Here is a 13,820-nt window from a genome sequence, read left to right on the forward strand (position 1 = left end):
CCGTCACTTATTTTGTTTAGCTGAAACAGGTGCAACGTGTGCACATGTTCTTTCTGTCTGTAAAGAACAGGGCCCTGTGTATTAATATATGTAGCTTCCACTACTGGGCAACTTCTAATATTTTGTGGGTAGCTATTCTTCTAAGAGAATCAAAACCATCCAAACTGTCCGATTTAAATCAGAGTTTCGGCGGTGGGGGGGGGGTGGTTTCCAGGTGCAGGGTGATTGCCCATTGGAAATTGAAGCTTCCCGTGCAATTCCCGTGCAGTCCTTGTGTGGGCACTTCCGGGGGTCCCCCAGCACATCTTCTGGGGATGTCTTAGGTACGATACTCTGGGGAATGGAAGTTCTGGGCCTAAGTATCCATAAGTAACAATACTGAAGCAGGATTTCTAGAGGTCTTTAGGGTGACTGAAGATGGCTGTAAAAGGATAGAAAGGGTTATTTGGGTGAAAGTGTGAAAACAGGCACTAAATAGTGCGTTGTGTTAATAAGTGTGTTAGTAAGACACACTTGTTTGAAAGTCTGGTTTTAGCATGCAATTCTGGTCCTAATTGCTGATTACCATAATTTAAACTTGCCAGGTGGTGAACACTTGCTCTCAAGCATTTATTAATCACAGCGTTTGTGGAGCAGTATGTGTGGTATCCACACATTCACTCCAATGGAGCTGTGGAGTACACTGGCTGGATCACAACAGTAGGGTTCAGAATGGATCAAGCACCAAGTGAGCACATGTCCTTGGAGGTTCTGGTGGCCGGGAAGTCCAGAGGAGATCTTCAGGGGAGGAAGAGTTCTCCTTATGCTCTTGTCCTTCCACTCCCTCTCTCCAGCAGCTGGCGCTGCTCTTCCTACTCATGTCCTCCTCCCATTTCTCTTGCAGACCAAGAGGGACCCCTAGCAAGATGTAAATGACCAAGCACTTTTGTTCTCTTGGTGACTCCTATTAGGCATCAGTAGCACAGCACTCACTCTTTGTAGGTGAAGTCCTCAGAGAATTCCTGGAATAAATGTTGATAGTGTTGAAGCCTTGACAAAATTTCCCAGAAAATTTCCTGAAATGTTTAAAAAGTCAACTTCTACCCCCCAGCAGCACATGAACAGTAAATGGTGATATATTTTTAAGTAGCACTCGAAATCCGCAGCAACGCCTTATTTATTCCTGTCAGCTGGTCGCTGCTGGAAAGGGTCTTAGGTCAAGTACTATTCACTAAAATGCCATGCAGTCTCTTTCATGAGTGCTAGCAGGCAATTTAAGTGGCAACCAATCCCTTAATGATTCCTTGGATGGTCGTTCCGAGCACAAGCTTCAATGCCTTTACTAAAGTGGCACCTGGGGCTAAACTGATGTTTCAGACTAAGAGCCACCTTGGTCAACTTGGAGGCTTGTTAGCACCTGAAGGAGCTGTTGAAATTTTCCCCCTTGATGACAGGTTCTCATACTTTAATGAGGTGTGAACAACAGCTTTAATTGGCCAAAATAATCAATGCTTAATATGATTACTGTTGTAATATGCCTTTAAGGGATAGCAGCATGACATCACTAGCAGGGAAATGTGTCATGTGGTCCAGTCTTAGTTTCACTCTTGCTCCAAAGAGTACACACAGCTCTTATGTCTTCAAGCTTTATACCTACGTATAACCTGAAAACAGGTTATACATAGGTATAAATGAAACCACAGTGTGTTTACCCAATCCTTTATGAGCGATTGATGCCTGTGTCTCATACAACAAATAAGCCAAGGACTTATATCATTATCAGAACACAACAATTACCATCATTTCCTCTCTGTAAATGGGTGTAAGTGGTGGATTTATGTATGAGAAATGATAGTAATCACATTAAGCACTGACTATTTTGGCCAATTCAAGCTGCTATTTACTCCTCATTAAAATGTAAATACCTGTTATTAAGGGGGGCAATTTTCAACAGCTCCTTCAAGTGCTAAAGAAGCTTGGCCTAAATAGCCAAGTGGTTATGGTACTGGGCTTGCAACGCCAAGATCAAGAGTTCAAGTGCTAAAGAGTCTCCAAGGTGACCAAGCTGGGTCTTGAGCTGAAACATCTGTTTCATAAAGGGAGCTGTACCCCAAGTTTCTCTTCATAGCTACAGTTTCTTATAATGAAAAGAAATGCTTCCAGTTATGTAGCACCTTTTGTAATCTCAGAACATCCCAAAGTGCTTTACAGCCAATTGAGAACTTTTGAAGCATAGTCACTGCTGTAATGTAGAAAACATGGCAGCCAATTTAGCCCATAGCAAATTCCCACGTACAGCAATAAGATTTGTGACCAAATAATCTTTTAAGATGTTGCTTGACAATAAATCTTGGCTTGGACACAAGCTTTTCTTTGAATAGTGGGATTTTTTACATCCACCAGGGAGGGCAGATGGAGGCTTAGTTTACTGTCTCATCTGAAAGATGGCACAACTGACTGCACAGTGCTCCCTCAGTACTGAATGGATAGGCCAGCACAGAATGTCTGTACAAGTCTGGGAATGCTATTTGAACTTACAAGCTTCTGACAGAAATGAGCGCTACAATGGAACTAAGCTTGGTGAACACTGTATGCTCTTTATAGCTTTAACATCCTTTCTTTAATAAGACACCCAAAAAAGCACAAAGGACTCTATGATATAACCGTTGCCTTGTACAAGCCTTTTTATTTGACAGCTGTTAATTTTCAGCAAATGTCAACATCATGCTCCCTATATCCAACTCTAATTCAAAAGTGACTTCTGGAGACATTGGGTATTTTTAACCACCAAGAACGGGTGAGGTGAGATGTAAACATTTTTAAAACCCCAACCAGTCTCCAACATATCCAATTCCAGATTGAGTGGAGATTAGGCAGGAGGCAGGCATCCAATCCGTTCCCAGGAAGTGGATGAGGGTAGGACCTCACACTTAACCTGTGTTGCTGGACTAACCCTGGACAACCGGGTTTCCAGGGCCTCGAGAAACTCGGTAGTTCAAGGGAGGCGAGGAGAGCTTCAGGAGAATGGTGATTTACAGCACTGCTTCTGAGCCAAGAGGAATAGGAGTGCTTCCAACCAGCTCACATAGCTACTTTCTTCCCTCCTGTCAGACCACCCACAGCTCCGCTGCATCCCACTCCTATCCAAAGAGCCCCTCCCCAGAATGGGAATCGGATCTTCTTGGGATCATGGATCATGTTGCCACCTTGAAATCTGAACCCACCCCCTCGGGTTGGATCTCCAAATCTGAGGGCGGAATCATCACAGATTTGCACTAAGTGTGGTAGTTGGGGGGTAAAAGGACGTTTTACCTGCCAGCCGCAATGGTGATTTCTCATACCGTAACATCCCAATCCCAACATATTAATTATGCTTTCCTGTGAAACACACCATTTTGATGGCAGGCAGGCTCTCATTCACCCGCCACGCCATCACCTCGCCGCTTCATCACACCGGGGACCATATTCAAAGTGTAGCCGTGCACACACCTCTTAGTGCTTCCAGCCCAGGACTGCTGCATAGAAGACATGGCCCTGAAGGACGAAAAGACTGCAGCCCTTGGTTTAATGATGCATCCATCGACTGTCTTTTGGATGCAGTGGAGGCCCACCATGAAGTCCTCTACCCTCGCTTTGGCTGCAGGATGGCCAGCAACATTACCAATCCAGTGGTAATCAGTACTAATGTCCTGCAAAAGAGGACATCCAGCCAGTATCGCAAGAGGATGAATGACCTCCTCTGTTCCGCCAAGGTAAGCCACTCTTCTCATCACTCTCAACTCACACACTAACAAACCCATCACACATCCACACGGCCCTCACTCACTACCAGTGCAAGGGACATCACCATTCACTCTCTCACATACACCTTCATTGTCCTCATCCTGTCCATGGGGCCGCTCACCACCCACACAGGCCAGGCATACAAATCATCCGGCCTGACCAGCGAGGATCTGGACCGGTCCTGTGCTGATGGTGAGGTGGGCGCTGCTCTACCAAATGAGCAGTACAACATCCAACAAACAACCATGCTGTGAGTGATGTGTCCTCTTTCAAAGGCCACTGCCATTGCATTAATTATCTCTCCTTGCTTTTGCAGGGAAATCTGAGAAACAGCTGATGTTGTCCACAAACCAAGGCCTCTAATCAAGCCCTGAAAAAACTTCTGAAGAGGAATCTGAAGGCATCCTCCTTGAAGTCCCGTCACAGCGCTCACCCACACCCTCCATCAGCGCAGAGACATGCACCTCGGTGGGATCTAGCTTTAGAGTAGCCTCAGGATCACAATCTGGTGAACACATCACACTTTCTGATCCACAGCAGGCGGCAGCAGGGACTTCCCAGGTATCCGGCACTTGGAGGACTGTTGGAGGCCAGAAATTTGCTGAGTCCAAGTCAGATGACGATCCTCTGGACTCGGCCATGTGTCAGTTGCTGAAGCTGCAAAGCCAAGCTTGGGAACATCAGGATGGGATGTCCGCAGCACTCCTCAGATTACAAAGCACGATGGAGGAGTCCACCACCTTCAATCTGAGGTGATAGCACCGGCATGCCAGTGCACTGAGGCCAAAACTGGTAGGATGGCAGCCACCATGTCACTCAGATGTGAAACCTTTCTGCACAAGATAAAGGCAGGTGTCTCAGTCCAGGGCCTCTTCCCTGTGCTCTGTGCAGCCTTCAGACCAAAGTGATGGTCCAGCCTCACACTCTCTGGACACATCACTGATGCCTCTACCTCAATGGTGCTGGTCATTGCTGCCAGAATGTTGTGGGCAGGCACCACAGAGTTCCATCATTCTCTCTGTGTGCTCTCAACACCTTTAAGGTGGGGCTGGCCCCCATCTCGTCAGCATCTGTGACCATTGAGGCTGTGCTCCTGAAGGAGTCGGTGCTGAAGGCTGACAAAGCATCAGGTGCATTTAAAGTTTCACGGCTGCATTTCAATGATATGACCTTGATTACATATTACAAGCGAGCTGCCCTCAGCCAGAACGAGTCAGGCGTCCACAGAGGCTATGTGAAGATCTATGGAGTGTCCTCACTGCATGTCATCACCATCCTCCTGGAATTGAGTGACTATTAGTGCCTTCACTGCATCTCCATGACAGGACCATTCTCTCAGAGGGTATTTGCACTGCCATAAGCCAGACAGGAGTCAAATGTTCACAGATGCAAGGTGAGGATCTATGGTGTCTCCTCACTGCATGTTGTCATCATCCTCCTCAAATCTAATAGTTATGAGGGTCTCCCGAGTGCACCTGCCTCATCTGGCCAATGCGAGGGCCTCATTGCCATCATCATCGCCTTTGAGGACCTCCTCACCCCTGACATAGTTGACTGCTTGTTGTGATGGAGATCTGAGCGCCACGCGAGTGCAATTGTTGGCACCCTGCAGCCGTAGGAAACCCGAGATCAGGGCAAATCCAATCACTCTTACATCCTGGTTGTCCTGGTCCTGGGTGAAATGCACAAAGTTGTGTGTCTCATGAAGATGGCGTCTGTGACTTGATGGATGCATTTGTGGGTGGAGGCCCATATAGGTCACCTGTGGAGCCCTGAAAGGAGCCACTGGTGTAAAAATTGAGCACCGTGGTCACAATCATGGCCATTGGTAGTGGATGCCCTCCATGTCCCCATGGAATCCTGCAATGTGACCGACTAGTTCCCTTACATGCGCAGCCTTCGGCGACTCTGGTTCTTGGTCATCTGCAGCAGTGAAAGGCGTGTCTATAGACCCTGGATCTAGCTAGGCTCTGGCCAGCGACAGCTCACTGTGGCTCTCCAGCGGCGTGTGCAGGAGCCCCAGCTGCCCCTTCTTCCTGAGGGCACTGCTCCTCCCTCTGCGCAGTCACTCTCTTCTCTGTCGTCTTTGCTCTCTGTACACCATGAGGCATACAGTTAGTTCACCAGGCTCCATGCTCCTTATGCACTCCTCTTGCAGGATGAAAGAGAGAGCTGTGCAGCTTAGCATGGGTGTACTAAGAACCTCTCTTGGTTAAGCCTGAAAGCCCCTTAACACATCCTGGAGAGTGGTGGCCACCACTTGGATGGCCAGAGTTTAGTGTGCAGCATGGCTGCCCGAAACCCCACCCTCCTCTGCCTCAGTCCACCAGACTGATTGACAGCCATTGGACTGCATGCTGTGCTCTCAGTTCAGGTGCAGGCATTCTCCTAACCCGCACTGTAAGGCTGCACTGTTAGCTTGAACCATGGAGGAGACTGGTCCAAACCGGAATGATGACTTTGCAAGGAGTTGTGAGCGCCTCCACTAGTGAATGATGCATGGCCAGCTTTTGCAAGGAGATTGTACAATGTGCACAATTGTCCAACTGTTCTGCAGTCCACTAAAACACTCATTGGTTTGTAGTCTGTGGCTGAGGGATGAAAATCTCTGGAGCACTTCGTGGCACTTTCATGTCTCTGTGTTGCGTGAACGAGCAGAGGCCCGACTCCACACATGTTAATGTGGCTGTGCCTGAACTGTCTCAGCTGCAGAGGAATGGTTACTTTATACAAGGTTTCACTAATGCGTGGCCACTTCCTTCACCCCACCCTGCACATGCTTGTGCACTGCCTTCAACCATAGGACAGCCCTTGACCCGCACCCACCCCCCACACTCCCCAACTCGCCTCAAACACAGGGCAGGTGTTGCATCCCTCCCCACCAAATGGCCTCAATCTTGAAGTCCAACAGGAGATCCTTGCGAGCGCTGTATGTTAGTGTGCACTCACCTCTGAGTTCTCCTGAAAGTGCAGCCTGCCAAGTGTACGCCTTATATATGCTGTTGTGAAGCACGTCTGTGTGATTAGCAGATGATCCAGTGTGATGGGATGATTCAGGCAGGCTGGCCTTGTAACGAAATGCTGTTGTGTTACAGTAAGGCTCCCAATGTCCAACGGCAGGAAACGCAGACCGCCATTGACAGGCTGAGTGAACGATCGCAAACTGGCTTCATGACGTTGTGAAACCGATTTCTGGCCTTCTCATCATATTGCCCGCTTACGCCGCCGAACACACCCTACACTATCAGGCACGGAACATTCCACCCAAGGCCCCCCATTCCCACTCTCCCACAGACACAACAGCTAGTTCTTACCTGCTCCTGTAGCTGCAGCTCCCTCCAGAATGTTCGTCACACAACAGGGAGCCAAGCCTGCCAATCAGGTTGGCTTCCAGGTTGGAAAACCTGCTAAAAAAAAAGGTGCAACTATGGAGTCAAAATTCCATGGCATGTGGGGAAATATGATTCAGCGTATTTCTCAAGCAGTGCATGAAACCCTTTGAGGTGGATAATAATGTCGGGGTTCAGAGCTGAGTACTGTCAATCTTGCTATGGTTCATCCTCTGCCAGGGAACACAGCCATTTCTGAAATGAATTTATAACATAGGCATTACCCTGTTGAAAACTTTGCTGAATGAAGTGATTTTTAAATAGAAATTTTTTAATTCGCTTTTTTGTTGTTATTTTTGTTAAGGGAACAGGAAGAGGCTAAAGACTGATGTGTCATCTTGGTCACAATGACATTATCAACAGTACTTGATGTACCGGGACTTAGGTCAACACACCGTGTATTCAGTAGCAAATAAGATAAAGTTTGCACAACACTTTATATAAAGACACCTCCCCTTTAAAGGAGTCTTAGACCTATCAAAATACCACGAAATTAGCAGGATTGTCCAGTTACTCCAAATTAATTCAGTGCAATTCATCTTGAAACTGATATTCTAACACTAAACATTTTCTGATTAAACAGTAGATGGAAGGAACACAGCAATTCAAAATATTCAGAAAAATATTATAAGCAGTGGGTTTTCAAGATAAGTATATTGATCATGTGAAGAAACATTTATAAAATATTATAGGAAAACTATTACTTAGTTTGACCCTGCTGTGATTCCTAGGTACTGGGGCGTGATGATGACCTGGGTTCCAACAGTAAGCTGACCTATGAGATTAACCGTGGAAATGAAGATGGCAAGTTCTCAATCTCAGCAAATGGAGGAATCAGCCTAGTGCAGAGTCTAGACAGAGAAACTCGGGGAGAATACATGCTGTTGGTAACTGTCACAGATGCAGGTAATGCAGGGATACTTAGTGAAACATCTTAAAATGGAGATTTATGATTTATGCAATCAAAAACTTCTTAAAAAAATGTTTTTTACTTCAATCCCCCTATCGTCATGATTTTAACCACACCATCTTTCAGCTGCCTCTGGCAGAGTGGATCAGCAGCTATAGTTTAACCTGATATAAATCCAAGGCACAAAAGACGAAACTCAGGCCCACATTACTCTTCCTGCGATTAATTTTTGTTTCAGCCGCTGCTCGGACATTAGACAAGCGCTCAGTGAATTCAAGATATGGCCTGAACCATTTTGATGGTCAGCCCCCATCTGAAACCCATGGGTGAGTTTCCCACAGATTTCCAGTATTGACAGGAAGGTCGCTCAAAAGGAGGATGCGAATTTCTGGTGGACCCAGAGCCTATTTGAAGCGTTGAGGGGGGGTTTGATTGGTGAGCTGTGTGGTTGCTGCGACTGAACAGTCAGCGAGAGATGGTACTTGCAAGGGCAACCAGGATTTTAGATGCAATGGTGGAGGTCTTGCTGTGCCAGGTGACCCAGGGCAGTCACAGCCTCCTCTGCTGGAGTGCAGCATATTTCCTTGCACTAGAGAAGCTATTAAAATCAGCCCCATTGTTCTGTATTAAAGCACAAAACTACATTACTGAATGCTGCACACACATTCAGGGTTGAAGCACATTGTGGCCAGTACATAGAAATTGAAATAAAAGCAAAAAACTGCGGATGCTGGAAATCCAAAACAAAAACAAAAATACCCGGAAAAACTCAGCAGGTCTGGCAGCATCTGCGGAGAGGAGCACAGTTAACGTTTTGAGTCCGAATGACCCTTCAACAGAACTGAGTAAAAATAGAAGAGAGGTGAAACATAAGCCCCAAACCTCCCTGTCGCTTGCCATTTTAACACTCCACCCTGCTCTCTTGCCCACATGTCTGTCCTTGGCTTGCTGCATTGTTCCAGTGAAGCCCAACGCAAACTGGAGGAACAACACCTCATCTTCCGACTAGGGACTTTACAGCCTTCCGGACTGAATATTGAATTCAACAACTTTAGGTCGTGAGCTCCCTCCCCCATCCCCACCGCCTTTCTATTTCCCCCTTCCTTTTTTTTCCAATAAATTATAAAGATTTTCCTTTTCCCACCTATTTCCATTATTTAAAAAAAAAACCCCACTAGAGCTATACCTTGAGTGCCCTACCATCCATTCTTAATTAGCACATTTGTTTAGATAATATCACCAACTTTAACTTTAACACGTATGTGTTCTATTGTACTATTGTCGTTGACATCTTTTGCTTCTATCACTGCTTGTTTGTCCCTACAACCACACCCCCCCCTCCACCTCTCTCTCTCTCTATCTCTCTGCCCCCCACACACACACCTTAAACCAGCTTATATTTCAACTCTTTCTTGGACTCGAACTCAAGTTCTGTCGAAGGGTCATGAGGACTCGAAACGTCAACTCTTTTCTTCTCCGCCGATGCTGCCAGACCTGCTGAGTTTTTCCAGGTAATTCTGTTTTTGTTCTGGTTTAAGGGGGGTTGGGACAAGTAGAGCTGGATAGAGGGCCAGTGATAGGCGGAGATAACCAAAAGATGTCACAGACAAAAGGACAAAGAGGTGTTGAAGGTGGTGATATTATCTAAGGAATGTGCTAATTAAGGGTAGAAAGCAGAACAAGCAAGGTACAGATAGCCCTAGTTGGGGTGGGGTGGGGTGAAGGAATCAAAAAGGGCTAAAAGGTAGAGATAAAACAATGGATGGAAATACATTTAAAAATAATGGAAGTGGGTGGGAAAAGAAAAATCTATATAAATTATTGAAAAAAGTGGGGGGGGGAATCAGAAAGGGGTTGGGGATGGAGGAGAGAGTTCATGATCTAAAATTGTTGAACTCAATATTCAATCCAGAAGGCTGTAAAGTGCCTAGTCGGAAGATGAGGTGCTGTTCCTCCAGATTGCATTGAGCTTCACTGGAACAATGCAGCAAGCCAAGGACGGACATGTGGGCATGAGAGCAGGGTGAAGTGTTGAAATGGCAAGCGACAGGGAGGTCAGGATCATGCTTGTGGACAGACCGAAGGTGTTCTGCAAAGCGGTCACCCAGTCTGCATTTGGTCTCTCCAATATAGAGGAAACCGCATTGGGAGCAACGACTGCAGTAGACTAAATTGAGAGAAGTGCAAGTGAAATGCTGCTTCACTTGAAAGGAGTGTTTGGGCCCTTGGACGTGAGGAGAGGGGAAGTAAAGGGGCAGGTGTTGCACCTTCTGCGGTTGCATGGGAAGGTGCCATGGGAGGGGGCTGAGGTGTAGGGGGTGATGGAAGAGTGGAACATGGTGTCCCGGAGGGAACGATCCTTGCGGAATGCCGCCAGGAGGGTGAAGGAAGATGTGTTTGGTGGTGGCATCATGCTGGAGTTGGTGGAAATGGCGGAGGATGATCCTTTGAATGCGGAGGCTGGTGGGGTGATAAGTGAGGAAAAGGCGGACCCTGTCATGTTTCTGGGAGGGAGAAGAAGGTGTGAGGGCAGGAGATGGGCCGGACACGGTTGAGGGCCCTGTCAACCACCGTTGGTGGAAAACCTTGGTTAAGGAAGAAGGAGGACATGTCAGAAGAACTGTTTTTGAAAGTGGCATCATCAGAACAGATGCGACAGAGGCGAAGGAACTGAGAGAATGGGATGGAGTCCTTACAGGAAGCCGGGTGTGAGGAGCTGTAGTTGAGGTAGCTGTGGGAGTCGTAGGCTTGTAATGGATATTGGTGGACAGCCTATCACCAGAAATTGAGACAGAGAGGTCAAGAAAGGGAAGGGAAATGTCAGAGATGGACCATGTGAAAATGATGGCGGGGTGGAAATTGGAAGCAAAATTAATACATTTTTCCAGGTCCAGATGAGAGCATGAAGAATTTGAACCTATGACGATAATTTTTTGACTTTGACACCGGGGTGTCACCCGCTTCTTGTTCCATTGATATCAGGTGGGTGAGAAATCCACTTCACCAGATTACTTCCTAAGCAATAAAACCATGCACTGGATTTAATGCTTCTTCTACCAGTGGGTTTGAAGGCAGGGGGCACGTTAAATACAGTGGGGACCAGGCCCAACTGCCTGCCTCTGACGCCACCAAAACTTTACCAGTGGCCGGGGGGAGGCATTGATCTGTCCATGGGCCAATTGAGGCCCGTAAGTGGGCAATTAATACCCACTTGAGGGCCTCATCCCATTGTCACTGGTATTTAGCCACCAGGAGTAGAGGCCCACGCCAACTTTCCTTGAGCAGGCTGGTGGTGGACAAGGAGGGTGTACCCCCATTAACATGCCCCTCAGACCCATTGGAGGGCCCCACCCAAGATGCCAGCCCAGCCCAGCCCAGTTCCCCTCTGCACCCCACCACCCCCCCCCCAGACCTTTTTACCCTGGTCCCTAGCCCTCTCAGAAACATCCAACCCTAGTCCCCTATTGCCAGGACTTGCAAACTTGGCCCCAGTGAGATGCCGACACTTACTTCAAATCTCAGATCCAGTGCAGCGCACCTTCTCATGTATCTCACCGTAGTACCAGCAGTGGCCACCATTGCAGTGATGCTACCAGTGCGTTGAGCTGCTGGTCATTGATTGCCTGGCAGCTCCCTGAGGTGGGACATCCTGGTGATGGGGACGGAAGTCATTAAATGGCTGTTGGGGAGGTGTCCAGAGTGGGGATGGGCACCCACTGACTTTTAAAACTAGGGGCTAGAGGTGGGGTCTATGGTGCCCAATTAAATCAAGACCCATGGCTCTTGCAACTTAGGGCAGAATCATCCCAGATTTGCACTAAGTGCTGTAGCAGATGTTTTACCCGCCAGCTGCAATGGCGGCTTTTCACGTTGTGTCATCCCAAACCCACCATATTCTTTATGCAGTCCCAAGAAACACGCTGTTTCAATGGTGGGCGGGCTCTGATTCGCCTGCCATGCCATTGCCTTGTTGCTTCATCATGCTGGGCACCATATTTAAAGTCCAGCTACACGCACACATCTCAGTGCTTCCAGCCCACGACTGCTGCACAAAAGATAGGATGGCCCTGAAAGGCGAAAAGACTGCAGCCACCAGGTTTAGAGACGTGTCCCTCAAGCACCTTTTGGATGCTGTGGAGTCCCGCTGTGATGTCCTCTACCCCCGCTCTGGCCACAGGAGGGACAGTGGCATCACCAATCCAGCATGGGAGGCAGTGGCAATGGTGGTCAGCACCAATGCCCTGCAAAAGAGGACAGCCACCCAGTGCCACTGCAAGATGAAAGGTCTCATTCGTTCTGCCAAGATAACTCACTCTCCTGATCACTCTCAACTCACACACTCACAAACCCATCACACATCCACAGGGATCTCACAACTCCAGGGTCAACACCACTAACTCTCACATATACCTTCACATCTCCATCAGACTCATAACCTCTGGGGTTCGAGTCCTTATCCTGTCCATGGCTCCACTCACCACACAAACATTCCACACAGGGCCATGTGTCCTGTTCACACTCTTCATCTGTTTTCATGAAGGAGCAACTGGCTCACAACAGCAGGAAGAGGTCCCAGACCAGGGGTGGAGTGGCCCCCATTAGGCTCCTCACTCAGTTTGAGGAGTGTACTATCGCACTGACTGGTGAGAACGTGGACCGTGCCTGCGGTGACAGTGAGGTTGGCAGCAAACACCCAGGTGATTATTGTGCACCACATCATCCCTCTCTCAACGCAACTGTGAGTGCTCTCTCTCCTGCTTTTGACTTTCCTGCCATGCACTAATTATCTCTACTTTGGTTCACAGGGAGCTCTGCCAAGCGACTGACACCCTCAGCCAGCCAGTCTCTCAGCTCCATCCATGTCCTCACCTCCAATCAAGAGAACACCTCCTCCATTGAAGAGCTGGAAATGAGCAGCCTGGAAGACCCATCACAGTGCTTACCCACACCCTGCACCAGCACAGAGACACACACCTCAGTGGGACCTAGACCTAGAGCAGGTTTGGATTCACAATCTGGTGGTCTCCGCTCTGACACATGTCTGCAGCAGGAGGAGGAAGCTTTGGCCAAGCTCCCTCACTCGGACAACTGCTGGGGAAGAGGCATCTGTGAGATCCGAGAAATCCTGGAGAGTCAATGGAAGGCGTGGGAACATCATGCAGACCTGTTGGAAGCCCTCAAGAAGAGGCATACGAGTCTGAGGAGTGTGTTCTCCTGCTCTCTGATGAAATGGTGCCCACATGTGCATGTATGGAGGTCTCCATGGAGAGCAGAGCGAACTCCATGGAAATCCTGGGCCAGTAGAAATCAGAGGTGTGTAAAGACCTGCACTCCATTGCGGGAGCCATGGGTGAGTTCCTGCAGTGTCAACACAAGAGGGAAACAGGGCACCTCAACATCCCTCCAGGTGCTCCTTCCCCTCAAGGAGTCAGGCCGGGGCCCCCGGAAACCTAAAGAGAGAAGGAGCAGCAGCTGGACACCCCTGGGTCATCCATTCAGGAATCTCAGAGGCTGTCCGCTCTTTCCAAGTCCCCTATGTCTGTGACCTTTTCAACCCCGTCCTCTGTCACCGCAGAGGGAGCTGGCCAACGAGTGATTCTGGAGGGAGAAGTGTGTATGTGGCAGGACCTTTCGGAGCCTCGTGCAAGCACTCTCCCATGCACGTAGATCCTTCACTTATCACACCCACCTCAATGTCCTGAGCATTTTCAATGCTGCCTGCTGGGGTTTGCTTTCAGTTGTCCATCTGAGCTGACCTG

General features: G+C 48.3%; 1 protein-coding gene across 1 annotated transcript in view; it reads left to right on the forward strand.

Moving 5' to 3' along the window:
• The window catches only part of LOC121283872 (protocadherin Fat 4), a 168,146-nt gene that overhangs the window by 13,298 nt on the left and 141,028 nt on the right, over positions 1–13,820 (forward strand). The window contains exon 5 of the mRNA XM_041198674.1: positions 7,883–8,057. Coding sequence (XP_041054608.1) covers positions 7,883–8,057 — 175 coding nt within the window. The remainder of the gene's footprint in view (positions 1–7,882; positions 8,058–13,820) is intronic.

This window comes from Carcharodon carcharias, chromosome 11 (assembly GCF_017639515.1).
Source record: "Carcharodon carcharias isolate sCarCar2 chromosome 11, sCarCar2.pri, whole genome shotgun sequence".
NCBI classification, from domain to species: domain Eukaryota; kingdom Metazoa; phylum Chordata; class Chondrichthyes; order Lamniformes; family Lamnidae; genus Carcharodon; species Carcharodon carcharias.